Source organism: Colobus angolensis, unplaced genomic scaffold, assembly GCF_000951035.1.
Source record: "Colobus angolensis palliatus isolate OR3802 unplaced genomic scaffold, Cang.pa_1.0 Scaffold57, whole genome shotgun sequence".
In the NCBI taxonomy this organism is placed as follows: domain Eukaryota; kingdom Metazoa; phylum Chordata; class Mammalia; order Primates; family Cercopithecidae; genus Colobus; species Colobus angolensis.
The window spans coordinates 9,329,979-9,346,914 of NW_012119265.1; the positions used below are offsets into that span (position 1 = coordinate 9,329,979).

The following is a 16,936-nucleotide window of genomic DNA, read 5'->3' on the forward strand; positions in this document are numbered from 1 at the left end:
TGAACATTTCTACTTGGCAGCAATGTTGGATGGATTAAACACCATCTTAAACTCTTTATTTTTAACAGCTTTATTGAGATATAATTTACTTACCATAAGAATTACTTATTTAATATATAATGTATTGATTTTTAGTAAATTTACAGAATTTTGTAAACATTTCAGTAATCCAATTTTAGGATATTTCATCACTCCAAAGAGGTCTCTGATACTCATTTGCAGACACAACACACTTCTAGCCCACAGCAATTGTTAATCTACTTTCTGTCTCTGTAATTTTGCCCTTTCGGGACATTTCCTGTAAGTGGAATCCTATAATATATTGGTCCTTTGCATCTGGCTTCCTGTAGCATAACGTTTTTGAAGTTCATCCACGTTGTAGCATGTACCAATATTTCATTCATTTTTATTGTTGAATAGTAATAAAATTCAGCATATTGTGTGAATGTTCAATGAAGGAATTCATATTTGTACTATATGAATGTACCACCCCATTTTATTTATCCATTCACAATTGGTGGACATTTAGATTGTTTCCACTATTTATTTGGCTGCTATTAATAGCTGCTGTGAACATTCATATACAAGTCTTTGTGTGGTCATATGTTTTCATTTTTCCTGGGTAGATAAGTGGAATTACTAAGTCGTAAAGTAAACTTACTTGTTACTTTAAGAAAAACTACTGAACTAATTTTTAGAGTGGCTGCATCATTGTATACTCTCATCTGCAATGTCTGTGGATTCCAGTTTCTCCACATCTACACTAACACTTTTTATTGTCTGTCATATTGGTTATTGTCATTCAAGTGAGTGTGCATTTAGTGTGCATTTTTCTGATTATTAGTTATGTTGAGCATCTTTTCATGTGCTTATTAGCCATCTGGACTTTTAAAATCTTTTGCCACTTTTAATTGGGTCAAAAGATACCGATTTTTATTAGTCAATTCTAGGAATTTTTTTTTTTTTTGACACGGAGTTTCACTCTTGTTGCCCAGGATGGAGTACAATGGCGTGATCTTGGCTTACCGTAACCTCTGCCTCCTGGGTTGAAGCGATTCTCTTGCCTTAGCCTCCTGAGTAGCTGGGATTACAGGCGCTGGCCACCATGTCCAGCTAATTTTTTAATTTTTAGTAGAGATGTGGTTTCACCATGTCAGCCAGGCTGGTCTTGAACTCCTGACCTCAGGTGATCCATCCACCTCGGCCTCCCAAAGTGCTGGGATTACAGACTTGAGCCACTGCGCCCAGTGTCTAAGAATTCTTTATCGGTAGTATTCTGAATTTGATCGAATTATAAAATATGTGACTTGCAAGTATTTTCTTCTGGTCTGCATATTATCATTTTAAAATTTCCTCTTTGTATAAGTATGTTTTGCATTGGTATAAAGGAATACCTGAGACTGGGTAATTCATTAAGGAAAGGTGTTTATTTGGCTCATGAGTCTGCAGGCTGTATGAGGAAGCTTTTACTCATGGTGGATGGCACAGGGGTAGCAGGCACACATGGCAAGAGAGAGAGCAAGAGAGAGAAGGAAGTACCTCTTAAAAACCAGCTCTCATGTGAACTAATAGAGAATTTGCTTATTGCTGAGGAAGCGCACCAAGCCATTCATGAGGGCTCCAGTCCCATGACGCAAACCCTCCCACTAGGCCTCACCTTCAACATGAGGATTACATTTCAACATGAAATTTGAAAGGGACATGCATCCATCCTACATCGCTCTTCTACCTTTCCCTTTCCTGTTTTTCCTGTCTCTGTTAATCAGCTCTCTCTGGTTTTCACATTTTGCTTCCCACCTCAGCTATACCAGATTGCTACCGATTCTTGCAGTCTTAATTATAATTATTATTCTTTTTTTTCTCTTCCCCCCCCATTACTACTCAGATCTAGATCATATTACTTTAACCTTAATCACTAAAATAGCTACAGACTTAACCTACTTGATTCTAGACTCTTCTTTCTTTGGTGCTATTATACTTTTCTTTGCTATAAATACATATCCATTGTTTTTCAAAACTAACAAAGATTATGTGATCTACTTTAAACATTTTATAATGAAAAATTTCAAAAATAGCAAAGTTGGAAAATAAGACAATGAATACTCACATGCCTAATATCTACAGTCAATAATCTGTAATATTTTGGTATTACATCTCTCTCTCTCTCTCACACACACACACACATACACACATACACACACTCACGCACATTTTTTTCCCTGAACCATTTTAAAGTAAATTACAATTTCCATGAAATTTTACTTTTAAATTCTTCAACTGGCATCTCTCACTGACCTCTTCCTGCATAGGACATTCTCATACATAACCATAATGCCATAATCACACCAAACAATTAACAGAAATTCTCTAATATAGCTTAATACCCAGTCTATATTCAAATTTCCCCAGTTGTTGCCAAAATATTTCATGGCTGTTTTTTCCCTTCCAAATTAGTACTGAGCCAGTGACTCTCACTATGTTTATTAAATGTCTTAATTCTGTCTTAATCTTGAATAGCTCCCATCCCACTCTATACTTTGTCATCTTTTTTGTTGTTGTTTCTCATTATATTGACCTACTGAAGAAACCAGGCCACTTGTCTTGCAGTATGTTTTTTCTGATTTTTTTATCTGTGTTATTGTTCAATTATAGTTTTTTTATAGCCATAAATATATACCAATTTTCATATCCATTTTGGACAATTCAGAAAATAGTGCAACAAAGATAAATAATTTCATCACCTAGGGATACTTTTTCTTTAGTTTTCTTTTGCATTTGCAGATTTACTTCATTTTATTATGTTCTATTTGAGATGAGATCTTGCTCTGACACTCAGGCTGGAGTATGGTGGCACAGTCACAGGTCACTGCAGCCTCGATCTCCTGGGCTCAAGTGATCCTCCTGCTTCAACCTCCCGAGGAGCTGGGACTACAGGTGAACACCACTATGCCTGGCTAATTTTTTTTTTTTTTTTGTAGAGATGAGGTCTCACTGTGTTGCCCAGGCTGGTCTCAAGCTCCTGGGCTCAAACTATCATCCCACCTTGGTCTTTCAAAATGTTAAGGCTACAGGCATAAGCCACTGTGCCCGACTCTTACGCAGATTTTAAAAATAGTTTAGATCATAATGATCATGTACTTAACATTTTATTAATTTCTCTTTAAACATGATTTTAAATGGCTACACACTGTTTTATGTTATAACTGAACTGATGTTTACTTAAACTGATGTTTACTAATTGATTGAACATTTAGTTTCCTTTTAGTTTTTGACAATATAAATAGTGATGAACAGACTTATGAATAGGAATTTGATTATATTTCTGATTGCTTTCTTATAAATTATTACAGATGGTATTACTAGGTCAAAATATGTGAAGATTTTAAAGGTTTACTAAATTGCTTTTCATAAATAAAGCAATTCCATAGTTTGCTTACCAGCAGTGTATGAAAGCAGCTTTCTTCACGCTCCCTTGTCATATTAAACATTATTTATTTATAATTTATTTACTAATATGCTGGAGATAAAACATTCTGACATTGTTTTGACAGTTTTGATTTCTTACCCATGTGAGTTCAAACTAGCCTTGGAGTCTTTTCTAGCTGTGATTTAAGCTATCTATACTGATTCATTCTCTGCCCACCCTTCTTTCCCTATATGCCTGTCTCTGCTCAGGTTTACTTATTGTCTCAGGACACAGCATACTGCTGTGGTAATATTGCTATCCTTCCCATTGCATTGCTTTTGTAGACTTTGTCCTCTGAGGTCTAGTGCAAGTTGCACTGTTTCATTCTTCCATCTTTTATTGATTCTTCCTCTCCATATTCTTTTTCTTCCTATTCTATCTTTTTCTTCCTCTTGATATTCTATCTTTTTTTCTATTCTGTCTTTTTCATTCTTCCACCTTTTATTGATTCTTTCTCTCGATACTCAATAGCACTTAAGTCCATACCATTTGGCACCCAACCAAATTTAATTCAAATATAACTTAAAATTAGTATATCATGCACTTTGATTTCTTTAACTTGAATCCTCCTTTTTCTGATAATTTAGAATAATATCTATCACCCTTACTGTTTGGGTGGAAATATCACCAATAACCATTTTTCATCTAAAAAACTTTTAAACACTGTTTTCCCCCCAATCACTTAAAACCCTTAGTACTTTCTCATGTGACCTGTTAAGCCATTATCTGCTCTGTGGGTGATTTTAAAAATTTAAAACACATGTCAATGAGTGTAAGTCATTGTTCTCTAAGTTCTGCTCCAGCTTTAGGTTTGAGAACCATGGCATCTATCGCACATGAGTTTTTTCCAAGGGAAAGATAGATGGAATGTTAGAAGGGCAGTTTGTGTGTCATTTATGAATTTTACCTTATCGTTGTTATGGCAAACAGAAAGAACTACCACTGAGTAATGTTTATTTCTTTCAGATGTTACAGTTTTAAAAAATACTCCTTTTTGAGCCTATGGTATTTTATGTACCTGAGCTATTAGAATTTATATAAAAAATTGGGTTAAACCACCTAGGATTTACTTAATGCCATTAAAACTTTTAAATTAATCATGATTATATTATTTAAAAATAGGATATTGAAAGGCAGTGTGTGGAAACTGCACTGGGCAGGAATTGAGAGATCTGACTCTATGTGACCTTAGAAAAATTTACATTTTGAGGATAATAGCTTCCATATCCATAAAATGAAGGTGTTAGGGGAAAAAAGCACAGGCTTTAGAATCTGACAGACTTGGCTTTTAATCACCAAACTGCCATTAACTACAGTATGATCTTGCTCAGTCACAATATCTAACCCCTATTTCCTCATTCATAAAGTACGATTAATAGTACTTATTTCATAAAATTATTATGGATGCTGAGATATGCATACAAAACCCTTTAGCATAGTGTCTAGCACAGAATAAATAATGTTAACTCTTCTTATTCAGTGACATTTTTGGCTATTGTAAGTGATGTCTCCACAAACTTCAGAGAAGACTTTGAATTATAAGATATCATAACTTTAGTAATTTGGGTGTTGTTGCTAATATTTAGGTAATGATTAGTTTTAGTATGTTGTTTTGCAGTGCAATTATTTAAGAAAGCTTGTCTTTCTTGAATATTATCTTCCTTGGAAGGTAATCCAGCTCTCGAAAATACCCATTCTGTGTGAGCCTTTCTGGACCTTGCTCTCTAATTTCTGAAATGCAAATGGAGTATTGGTGAGACTGTAAGTGTACTTCTTTAATTGTCACAGTAGTTTTCCTTTCCCTCACTTACCCTCCTCTCTTTCATTCCTCTCCTCTCCCTTTTACCCCCATAGCTAAAACATGTGACACCAATACTGGACATTTTGTATCAAATGACAAGAGAATTTGGTGTCTGACAATTTTTGAAGAAGACACTTTGAAACAGGGATGTCAGAACAAGTATCAAAATATCCCACTCAGGCACTGTCTTCTAAACCTGTGCAATGCTCTCTGAATCATTGGTCTGAAATTGTATTATTCTGTGATAGTATAAGATTTAGCTTGACAGTTTCATGTTTATTTAGAAAGGCTGTGGAACATGGAGGTTAGGGGTTAAAATAATATGAATGAAGTTTCTGACATTACACTTTTTTTCTCTTTTTCCTACGTATTTTAATTCTAGCAAAGCAAATGAGGAAGTTAGAATATCCAAAACTCATTTTTTAAAATTGTGGTAAAATACATGTAACATAAAAAGTTCATATTTTAATCCCTTTTAACTATACTTTTCTGTGACATTAAGTACATCCATATTGTTGTGCATCTGTCACCACCATTCATTTCCGAAATTTTCTCTTCTTCCTCAACTGAACCTGTACCCATAAAACACTAACTGCTCTTTCCCATGTTCCTAGTCTGTGGTAACCACTGATCTACTTTCTGTCTCCATGAATTTGACTACTTTGGAACCTTCTATTAGTGGAATCATATAACTTTTGTCCTTTTATGCCTGGCTTATTTCATTTATCATAATATCTTCACGTTCATCCATGTTGTCATGTGTCAAAATTTCCTTCCTTTCAAAGGCTGAATAATATTCTATTGCATTTATGTGTATATATACACCACATATTATTTATTCGTTTATTCCTTGATGGACACTGGGTTGCTTCCACCTTTTGGCTACTGAAAATAATGCTGCTGTAAATATGCATTGGTGTACAAATATTTCTTTGAGACCCTGCCTTCACTTTCGGGTATATACCCGGAATCCAGCTGCTGGATCATGTGGTAATTCTGTTTTTAATTTTTTGAGGACTTGCCATACTGTTTTCCACAGCAACTGTGCCATTTTACATTCCCACCAGCAATGCACAAGAGTTTCAGTTTCTCTGCATCTTCACAAGCACTTAGCATTTTCTGTTTTTCTTTTTAATAATAGCCATCTTAAATAGCCATGGGTGTGAAGTGGTATCTCACCGTAGTTTGATTTGCATTGCCCTAATGACTAGTGATATTGAGCATCTTTTCATATACCTATTGGCAATATGTATATCTTTTTTTTTTTTTTTTTTTTGAGATAGAGTTTCGCTCTTGTCACCCAGGCTGGAGTACAATGGCGAGATCTCGGCTCACCGCAAACTCTGCCTCCCGAGTTCAAGCCTTTCTCCTGCCTCAGCCTCCTGAGTACCTGGGATTGCAGGCATGCGCTACCACGCCCGGCTAATTTTGTATTTTTTAGTAGAGACTGAGTTTCTCCATGTTGGTCAGGCTGGTCTTGAACTCCCGACCTCAGTTGATCCACCCGTCTCAGCCTCCCAAAGTGCTGGGATTATAGGCATGAGCCACCACGCCCAGCCGCAATATGTGTATCTTATGTGGTGAAATCTCTATTCAAGTCCTTCACCTGTTTTTGGTGAAGTACTTTTGGCATTACAGTGTCAGAGATGCCTATTACAATGTGCCTGTAAACTAGCTAGGATGATGCTACATGCTGTTGAACTTGTTGAAGAGAGAAACTGTAATCCAGGTGCAAGCATCTTCAGTGGTTGTTTCTCACTGCTGCAATTGTATTTTATCACTTTTAAGTCATGACTTTTACCTTTTTTAAAAAAATAAAATAGATAATGTGTACTGTGCATCCAACTTAGTAATTTAAGGGAAAAAGGAAACTAAGGGATATAACAACAAAAAATTTGTAAACTAAAAGTTAGAGGAATTAATAACTGCAAGAATGGTTTATAAAAAGTTATGAAATAAAAGTAATAAAACTATATCAAGAAAAATAAGAGAACTATGGTTAAAATCAGAAAAAAAAGACTGTATAAAGTGTAGGTATTTTTATAAATTAGAATTCTGTGTCCACATGGATTGTAGATATGTAAATCTCAATGTAATGGTATATAGCTGAGTGGCACTTTATTTTGCTCAAATATAATCTGTAGAGTCTTTGTATTTTAGTTATCCAGTAGTTCTTTCTTCTCAGAAAAATACTCAGAATGGATGTTTTCATCCAATTTAGTTTTCAGCATAAAATTTTCTTATTTTGTTTGTATATGTATGTGTAATGTGAAATAAATACACATAAAGTTAGTTTGATTTCATGTAAAGACTTCAGAGAATAGACATTTATGTGACAGCTTTGCAGAGAATAATTTTATTAATTTTCTTTCCTAATTTGAGCTTTCAAAAAAACAAAACAAAACTGATTACCAGAAATGTCAAAGTAGTTTAGTAAAAATAGAAAAATGTGAGGCTAGACTATGCTTGTATACAAGGGGACTTCAAAAAGTTTGTAGAAAATGGAATTAAAAGATAAATATAAAAAATATAAACTTTATTTCTCAACATAAGCTCCATCAGGAACAAGACACTTTTGTAAGCAATGATACCAGGCATTTAGTTCATCCCTAAATAACTGAGGGTCCTGGGAATTTAACTATGTCAGTGAAATCTTTTTTATTATTATTATTATTACTGAAGAAAAATGGGTTCCTTTTACAAATTTTTTGAGGTTAGAAAACAAAAAGAAGTAAGAAGGAGCCAAGTTGGGACTGAAAGGTGGACACCTAATGATTTCCAATGAAACTCTTGCTGAATTGCCCTTGTTTGATGAGAGGAAAGGAGCAGGAGCATTGTCGTGGTGAGGAAAGGACTCTGGTGAAGCTTTCCTAGGTATTTTTCTGCTAAAGCTTTAGGAAACTTTCTCAAAACACTGATAATAATCAGCAGATGGTATTGCATTTTGGCCCTCCAGAAACTCAGTAAGCAAAATGCCATGGGTATTTTGAATAGTGAGTTTTTTGAATTGTTGCTATGACCTTTACTTGTGACCAGTCCACTTTTGCTTTGACTGGACTACTTCCACCTCTTGGTAGCCATTGCTTTGATTGTGCTTTGTCTTCAGTACTGGTAAAGGCATGTTTCATCTCCTGTTCTGAGAAGAAAGGCTTCAGGATCTTGATCACACTTGTTTAAAATTTCCACTGAATGCCCTGCTTGTCTGCAGCTGATCTGGGTGCAACAGTTTTGGCACCCATTGAGTGGAAAGTTTGCCCAACTTTAATTTTTCAGTCAGAATTGTATAAGCTGAACCAGTTGAGATGTCTCTGGTGTTGCCTATTGTTTCTGCTGTTAATCACCAGTCCTTTTCAATTAGGGCAAGAACAAGATTTTTTTTTTCCTCGCAAATTGATGCAGATGGTCTGCCACTGAGGACTTCATCTTCAACATTTTCTTGTTGCTTCTCAAGATGAGTTATCTATTTGTAAGCTGCTGATTTCTTTGGGGGCATTGTCCCCATAAACTTTCTGTAAAGCATGAATGATTTTGCCATTCTTCCATCCAATCTTCACCATAGATGTTTGTTCTTGTTTCAATTTAGTAGAATTCACATTGCTCTGATAGGAGCTTTTTTCAAATGGTCTTATGCTTCTTCATGCTTCAAACTAGGGGCTGTTCAGACAAGTTATTACAAGTTAGTACAAGTTTGTTTTGGTGCAAACGTTTTTAAAATCCATGCATAGTTTTTAAATAATATGTATTTTGCATAAAGTTTTTGAAGTCTCTTGTATTTGATGACTTCTACCATTGACATTGAACAACTGTACTGTTTAACGCTAAATTTGAATTTAATGATGGATTTGGTTTTCCTCTTTTAAATCATGTGTAAATGACTATTAATTCTATTATGTGGGTTTCAGTTATGCAATGCATTGTACCCATGGAACAGCACAACTAATGGGTAATACTTCTAATGTGAGGAATTTAGTAAATCTTTAAAATGGTTATAAATAAGTAACAACATGAAAATAACATTAAGAAGTATTAACTTCCTTCATTTTTCTAACAGGGTCAACATATTTCACTGGCACCTATTCACAAGCTTGAAGAAGCTCTGTATGAATACCAACCACTGCAGATAGAGACATATGGACCACATGTTCCTGAGCTTGAGATGCTAGGAAGACTTGGGTATGTGTCCTAAAGAACTTTACATTGAGGAGCTGATATATGGGACTTACTGCTGTTCTTAACTGACATGTTAACTTTCTTAGATTTTCCGTTTATAGAACTTTTTTTACTGTTTTGTGAAAAACGAGCAGTACTTAATACTAAATTGTTTTATTTTTAGTACATTAATTTTTCTATGGACTTGTTAGGTCTCTTGAGATTGAACCTGGAGTATATTAGTTCTTTTTTAAGTCTGTCCTTGGCAGCCATATTGAAATGGCTGTTTATTTTCAGTCATAAGTGTTTTTTTTCTTTTTTTAGAGAAATTGCAGCTTAATTTAGTTAGTAGTAAGCCAATAAAAATATGAGTTGGGCTCCTTGCCGTGAAAAAGGGTAGATTTACTCATTGTGCACTGTCTACAGTGAAACTACATTTATGAGTCATGAGCCATGAAATATATTTTGTTGAAAGGTATAATGTAAGGCTGGCCCAGTGGTTCAACAGTCATATCATATATATCCATTCTGGAAATGAACCTGGGATCCTGGCTTTTGTGAGGGATGGAGAGATGGTTATAGTCTCTCTCATGGGAGCAAGTGGATATTTGTATACTTGAAAAGTGCAGGCACAGATGTTGCTAGATGGAGCAAATCATTTCTTGGTCTCATTTTAAAATGTGAACTATTGAATGAAAGGCTGATCCAGAAACTGTTGTTGCTTAACAAAAGAAAATAGTGGAAAGAATATAATATTTAAAAAAAGGGATACATCAAGGCCAAGCAATTAAAAAGCAATAGAAAAAGTCAGAGACCCCGAGAACAAAAACAAAAAAGATGAAACAAATAATGAAACCTTCAAAAACAAAACCAAAATCTGGAACATGTTGTATAGTATTTTACATGTGAACATCAAGGCTCCAAGGCAAAGTTACTATCTAAATGATGTTTAATATCTTAAGGCTAAATTTTATTTATTTCTTTATTCTCTTAAAGTCCTACAGCCTACAAGCATGAAGCCAACAGGATGTAAAACAACCTAAAACCCCCTTTGAGATAATAGATTTATTAAACAATTGTCTTAAATGCTAAAATTGAAGTTTGAGGAGATAGACAATAGTGTGTTTTATAATGTAAAAAGTTATATGTGATGTAGACATTTATTTCTTATCTCTTACAAAGAGCCAGAATTGTGTATCTTTAATATAAATTTACCTCAAAATCTTTACTTTCAATGTCCGTGAAGTTAACGTGTTTAAAATAGTACTCCTATGTTACTGGGTTTTGCATTTTCCAATAATTTTGTCAAAATTATTCATATATAGATTTTATTAGGTTCAGGTAGCTTTCTTCTGTTCCTAGAATGTTGAATTATTATTCTTTTTTTTTCTTGAGACAGTGTCTTGCTTTGTCACCCAGGCTGGAGTGCAGTGGTGCAATCTTGGCTCACTGCAACCTCTGCCTCCTGGGTTCAAATGATTCTCATGCCTCAGCCTCCCGAGTAGCTGAGGCTGCAGGCATACACCACCATGCCTGGCTGATTATTGTATTTTTTGTAGAGACAGGGTTTCACCATGTTGGCCAGGCTGGTCTTGAACTCCTGGCCTCAAGTGATCTGCCCGCCTTGGCCCCCCAAAAGTGCTGGGATTACAAGTGTGAAACATTGCACCCAGCCCATCTTTTAATATACTGAATTCAGTTTGCTGGTGTTTTGTCAAGGATTCTTGCATTAGTGTTCATAAAGGATATTGACTCATAGTGTTTTCTGGCTGTATAGAAGTATAATTAAAAAAGAATAATTATATATATTTAAGATAGAGAAGATATTTTAAAATTAATTTTTGTGGGTACATAGTAGGTATATATACTATGGGCTACGTGAGATATTTTGATACAGGCATGCAATGCGTAGTAATCACATTAAGGTAGATGGTATATCCATTACCTCAACATTTATTCTTTGTGTTACAAAGAATCCAATTATATTCTTTTAGTTATTTTCAAATGTACAATTAAATTATGATTGACTATAGTCACCCTGTTGTTCTATCAAATACTAGTTCTTGGCCAGACACAGTGGCTCACGCCTGTAATCCCAGCTCTTTGGGAGGCTGAGGTGTGCAGATCACTTGAGGTCAGGAGTTTGAGGCAAGCCTGGCCAACATGATGAAACCCTGACTCTACTAAAAATACAAAATAATAGCTGGGTATAGTGGTACGCACCTGTAATCCCAGCTGCTTGGGAGGCTGAAGCAGGAGAATCACTTGAACCCAGGAGGCAGAGGTTGCAGTGAGCCAAGATTGTGCCATTGCACTCTAGCCTGGGTGACAGAGTGAGACTCTGTCTCAAAAACAAAAACAAAAACAAACAAAACAAAACCAAAAACTAGTTCCTATTCATTCTTTCTAACTATTTTTTTCTTCCCATAAACCATTCATTCTTTCTAACTATTTTTTTCTAACCATTAACCATACTCACATCCTCTCCCACCTCCTCACTACCCTTCACAACCTCTGGTGACCTTCCTTCTACTGTCAGTTCAATTGTTTTAATTTTTAGCTTCCAGAAATAAGTGAGAACACACTAAGTTTGTCTTTTTGTGCCTGGCTTATTTCACTTAACATAATGACCTCCAGTTCCATGTCTGTTGTTGCCAATGACAGGATCTCATACCTTTTTTATGACTGAATAGTACTCCACTGTGTATATGTACCACATTTTCTTTATATAGTCATCTGTTGATGGACATGTGGATTGCTTCCAAATCTTGGCTATTGTCAACAGTGCTGCAACAAACATAGGAGTACAGATGCCATTTTGAAATGCTAATTCTCTTTCTTTTGGGTATATACCCAGCAGTGGGATTGCTGGATCGTATATTAGCTCTATTTGTGTTTTTTGACAAACCTTGAAACTGTTCTCTGTACTGGTTGTACTAATTTACATTTCCACCAACAGTGTACAAGATTTTCTTTTTTCCACATCCTCTCCAGTACTTGTTACTGCTTGTCTTTGGATAAAAGCCATTTAAACTGGGATGAGATTATATCTCGTTGTAGTTTTGATTTGCATTTCTCTGATGATTACTGGTGATGTTGAGCATTTCTGTGACTGCCATTTATAGATCTTCCTTTGATAAATGTCTATTCAAATCTTTTGCCCATTTTTAAGTTGGATTATTACATTTTTTCCTGTTGAGTTGTTTGAGTTCATTACATTTTCTGGTTAATAATGCCTTGTCAGATGGGTAGTTTGAAAATATTTTCTCCCATTCCTAGGTTGCCTCTTTGTTCATTGATTTCTTCGCTGTGCAGAAGCTTTTTAACTTGATGTGATCCCACTTATCTATTTTTGCTTTGGTTGCCTGTGATCGTGGAGGTGTTCCTCAAAAAATCTTTGCCCATTCCAGTGTCCTGGAGAGTTTTCCCAATGTTTAATTTTAGTAGGTTAAATAGTTCAAAGTCTTAGATTTAAGTATTTAATCCTGATTTGATTTTTTTATGTGGTGAGAGTTAGGGGTCTAGTTTCATTCTTATGCATATGGATATCCAGTTTTCCCAGTACCATATTTTGAGAGACTTTCTTTTCCCAAATGTATATTCTTGGTACTTTTGTCAAAAATGAGTTCACTGTAGATGTATGGATTTGTTTTGAGATTCTTTATTTTGTTCCATTGGTCTCTGTCCATTTTTATGCCAGTACTGTGCTATTTTAGTTACTATAGCTCTGTAGTATTTGAAGTCAGGTAATATAATTCCTAAAGTTTTGTTCTTTTTGCTCCAGATAGCTTTGGCTATTCTGTGTCTTTTGTGATTCCATATAAATTTTAGGAATTAAAAAAAAAATTTCTGTGAAGAATGTCATTGGTATTTTGATAGAGATTGCATTTAAAATCTGTAGATTGCTTTGGGTACTATGGCCATTTTAACATTATTGATTCTTCCAATCCATGAACATGGACTATCTTTTGTGTGTGTGTCCTCTTCAAGTTTTTGCATCAATATTTTATAGTTTTCATAGTAGAGATCTTTTACTTCTTTGGTTAATTCTCAGGTATTTTATTCTAGCTATTGTAAATGGGATTACTTTCTTGATTTCATTTTTAGATTGTTCGCTCTTGGCGTATAGAAATGCTGCTGATTTTTGTGTGCTGATTTTGTATTCTGCAACTTTACTCAATTTGTTTATCAGTTCTAATAGATTTTTTGTGGAGTGTTTAGGTTTCTCCAAATATAAGATCATATCATCTGCAAACAAAAATAATTTGACTTACTCCTTTCTGCTTTGGATGTCCTTTGTTTCTTTCTCCTGTCTGATTGCTCTAGCTAGGACTTCCAGTTCTATGTTGAGTAACAGTGGTGATAGTGGGCATCCTTGCTGTGTTCCAGATCTTAGAAGAAAGACTTTCAGTTTCCCCCATTCAGTATACTAGCTGCAGGTCTGTTATATATGGTTTTCATTATGTTGAGGTAAATTCCTTTTATACCCAGTTTTTTGAGGGTTTTTACCATGAAATAATGTTGAATTGTATTCAGTGCTTATTCAGCATCAGTTGAAGTGATCATATGGTTTGGTCCTCATTCTGTTGATATGATGTATCATATTGATTGATTTGCATATGTTGAACCATCCTTGTATTCCTGGGATAAGTCACATGTGGTCATGATGAGTAAATGATCTTTTTAATACGTTGTTGAATTCAGCTTGCTAGTATTTTGTTGAGGCTTGCAAACACTATCTTATAACCCATTATTTTAAGCTGATGACAACTTAAGGTTGATAGCATAAACAAACAAATAAGCAAAATCAAAGCTAGTAAAAACTCTACACTTTAACTTTGTCCCCTTGCTTTTTAACTTTTTGTTGTTTCTATTTATATCTTACTGTACTGTCTATGTCTTGAAAAGTTGTAGTTATTATGTTTAATTGATTTATCTTTTAGTTTTCCTACTTAAGAGTAGTTTATCCACCATGATTACAGTGTTGGAATATTGTGTGTTTTTCTGTGTACTTACCATTACTGGTGAGTTTTGTACATTCAGGTGATTTCATATTGCTTGCTAATGTTCTTTTCTTTCTAATTGAAGAACCCCCTTTAGCATTTCTTGTAAGACAGGTCTGGTGTTGATAAAAACCCTCAGCTTTTGTTTGTCTGGGAAAGTCTTTATTTATTTCTCCTTCATGTTTGCAGGACATTTTCACCAGATATACTATTCTAGGGCGAAAACTTTTTCCTTCATGCCAGTCTCTTCTGGCCTGTAAGGTTTCCACTGAAGAGTTCACTACCAGACATATTGGACCTCCATTCTATGTTACTCGTTTATCTTTCTGCTTTTAGATTTCTTTATCCTTGACCTTTGGGAGTTTGAGTATGAAATGCTTTGAGGTATTCTTTTTTGGGTTTAATCTGCTTGGTGTTCTGTAACCTTCTTGTACTTAGATAGTGATATATTTCTCTAGATTTGGGAAGTGTTCTGTTATTATCCTTTTGAATAAACTTTCTACCCTAATTTCTCTCTCTGTCTCCTATTTAAACCCCGTAACTCTTAGATTTGCACTTTTGAGGCTATTTTCTAGATCTTGTAGGCATGCTTCATTGTTTTTTATTCTTTGTTTTGCTTTGTTTTCTTTGACTGTATTTTCAAATAGCTTATATTCAAGTTCACGCTTTCTTCTGCTTAATCAATTCTGCTATTAAGAGACTCTGGTTTTGATTTGTATTTTCTTGATGATTAGTGATGTTGAGCAGCTTTTCATATGCCTTTTGGCCATTCATATATTATCTTTGGGGAAATGACTATTCAGGTCCTTTGCCCATTTTTAAATTGAGTTATTTGGTTTTTTTTGCTATTGAACTATTCACGTTCTTTATGTAATTTGGGTATTCACCCTTTATTGGATGTATAGTTTGCAAATATATTTTCCCAATGTGTAGGTTGGTTTTTCATTTTGTTGTTTATTTCCTTTGTTGTCCAGAGATTTTTGGTTTGATGCAGCTCTACTTGTTTATTTTCGGTTTTGTTGCGTATTTGGTGTCTTATCTAGAAAACCATTGCCAAAGTTAACATCAAGGATCTTTCTCACTGTTTTTTCTTGAGAATTTTATGGTTTCAGATTTTATTTTTAAGTCTTTAGTCCATTTTGAGTTGATTGTTTTTTTGGATATGGTGTATGATAAGGGCCAGTTTCATTCTTTTGTATGTGTATAGTTCTCTCAGTGCCATTGACTAAAATCCCTAGCCTTTTTCCATTGTATGTTTTCATGCCCTTGTCAAAAATTAGTTGACTGCAGATGTTTGGATTTATTTCTGGGCTCCCTATTCTTTTGCAATGTCTATATGTTTGTTTTTGTGTCAATACCATACTATAGCTTTGTAATATTATCTGATATCAGCAAACTTGGTGTCTCCAACTTTGTTCTTCCTTTTCAAGGCTGTTTTGTTTTTTGAGGGTATTTTGTGGTTTCATGTGAACTTTATAATTTTTATCTATTTCTATTGAAAATGCCATGAGAATTTTGATAGGGATTTTGTTGAATCTGTATACTGCTTTTGGTAGTATAGACATTTTAACAATATTCCTCTATTCTTAGAGACATGGGATTTGTTGCCATTTATTTATGTTGTCTTCAGTGTTTCATAGTTTTCAATGTGTAGAGTTTTGACCTCCTTTGTTAAATTTGTTCTTAAGTGTCTTAATCTTTTTGATACTATTGTTAGTAGAACTGTCTCGATTTTTTTCAGATAGATCACTATTAGTATAAAGAAATATAGCTGATTTTTGCATGTCTATTTCCTATCTTGCTACTTCGTTGAATTCATTTTCTAGTTCTAACTTTTTGGTCTAATTTTATGATTTTGTACATATAGGTTCATGTCATATGCAGAGAGGCATAATTTTACTTCTTGCTTTCCTATTTGGATGTATTTTATTTTTCTTGTCTAATTGCTCTTGATAATACTTCCAATTCTATGTTGAATGTAATTGATGAAAGTGCACGTCCTTGTCTTGGGGTCAGGCAAAAACTGAAAATTTTTCCTTTGTTGATTATGTTAGGCATAGGCCTTTCATAAATGACCTCAATTTTGTTCAGGACATTTTATTCTAAACTTATTTTGTTGACAGTTGTTATAATGAAAGGATTTTGAACTTTGTCAAATGCTTTCCCTGCATCTATTTGAGATGATCATGTGGTTTTTATTTTTCATTCTGTTAATGAGTTGTATAACATTGATTTGTTAAACCAACCTTGTATCCCAGAGATAAATTTCATGTAGTCATGATGTATAATCTTCTTGGTATGTTGTTGATTGTATCTCTGTTAATCTGAGATATTGGCTTTTAGTTTTCCTGTAGTCTCTGTCTGGCTTTTATATCAGAATGTATTAGTCAGAGTTCTCTAGAGGGACAGAACTAATAGGATAGATGTATATATGAAGGGGAGTTTATTAAGGAGTATTGACTCACATGATCACAAGGTGAAGCCCCACAATACACCATCTGCAAGCTAAGGAGCAAG

The 16,936-nt window shown here is 34.5% G+C and overlaps 1 protein-coding gene across 3 annotated transcripts in view; it reads left to right on the forward strand.

Moving 5' to 3' along the window:
- Positions 1 to 16,936, forward strand: part of MNAT1 (MNAT CDK-activating kinase assembly factor 1) — a 246,477-nt gene that overhangs the window by 146,513 nt on the left and 83,028 nt on the right. For all 3 annotated transcript variants that reach the window (XM_011961940.1, XM_011961941.1, XM_011961942.1), the window contains one exon: positions 9,319 to 9,440. In XM_011961940.1, coding sequence (XP_011817330.1) covers positions 9,319 to 9,440 — 122 coding nt within the window. The remainder of the gene's footprint in view (positions 1 to 9,318; positions 9,441 to 16,936) is intronic.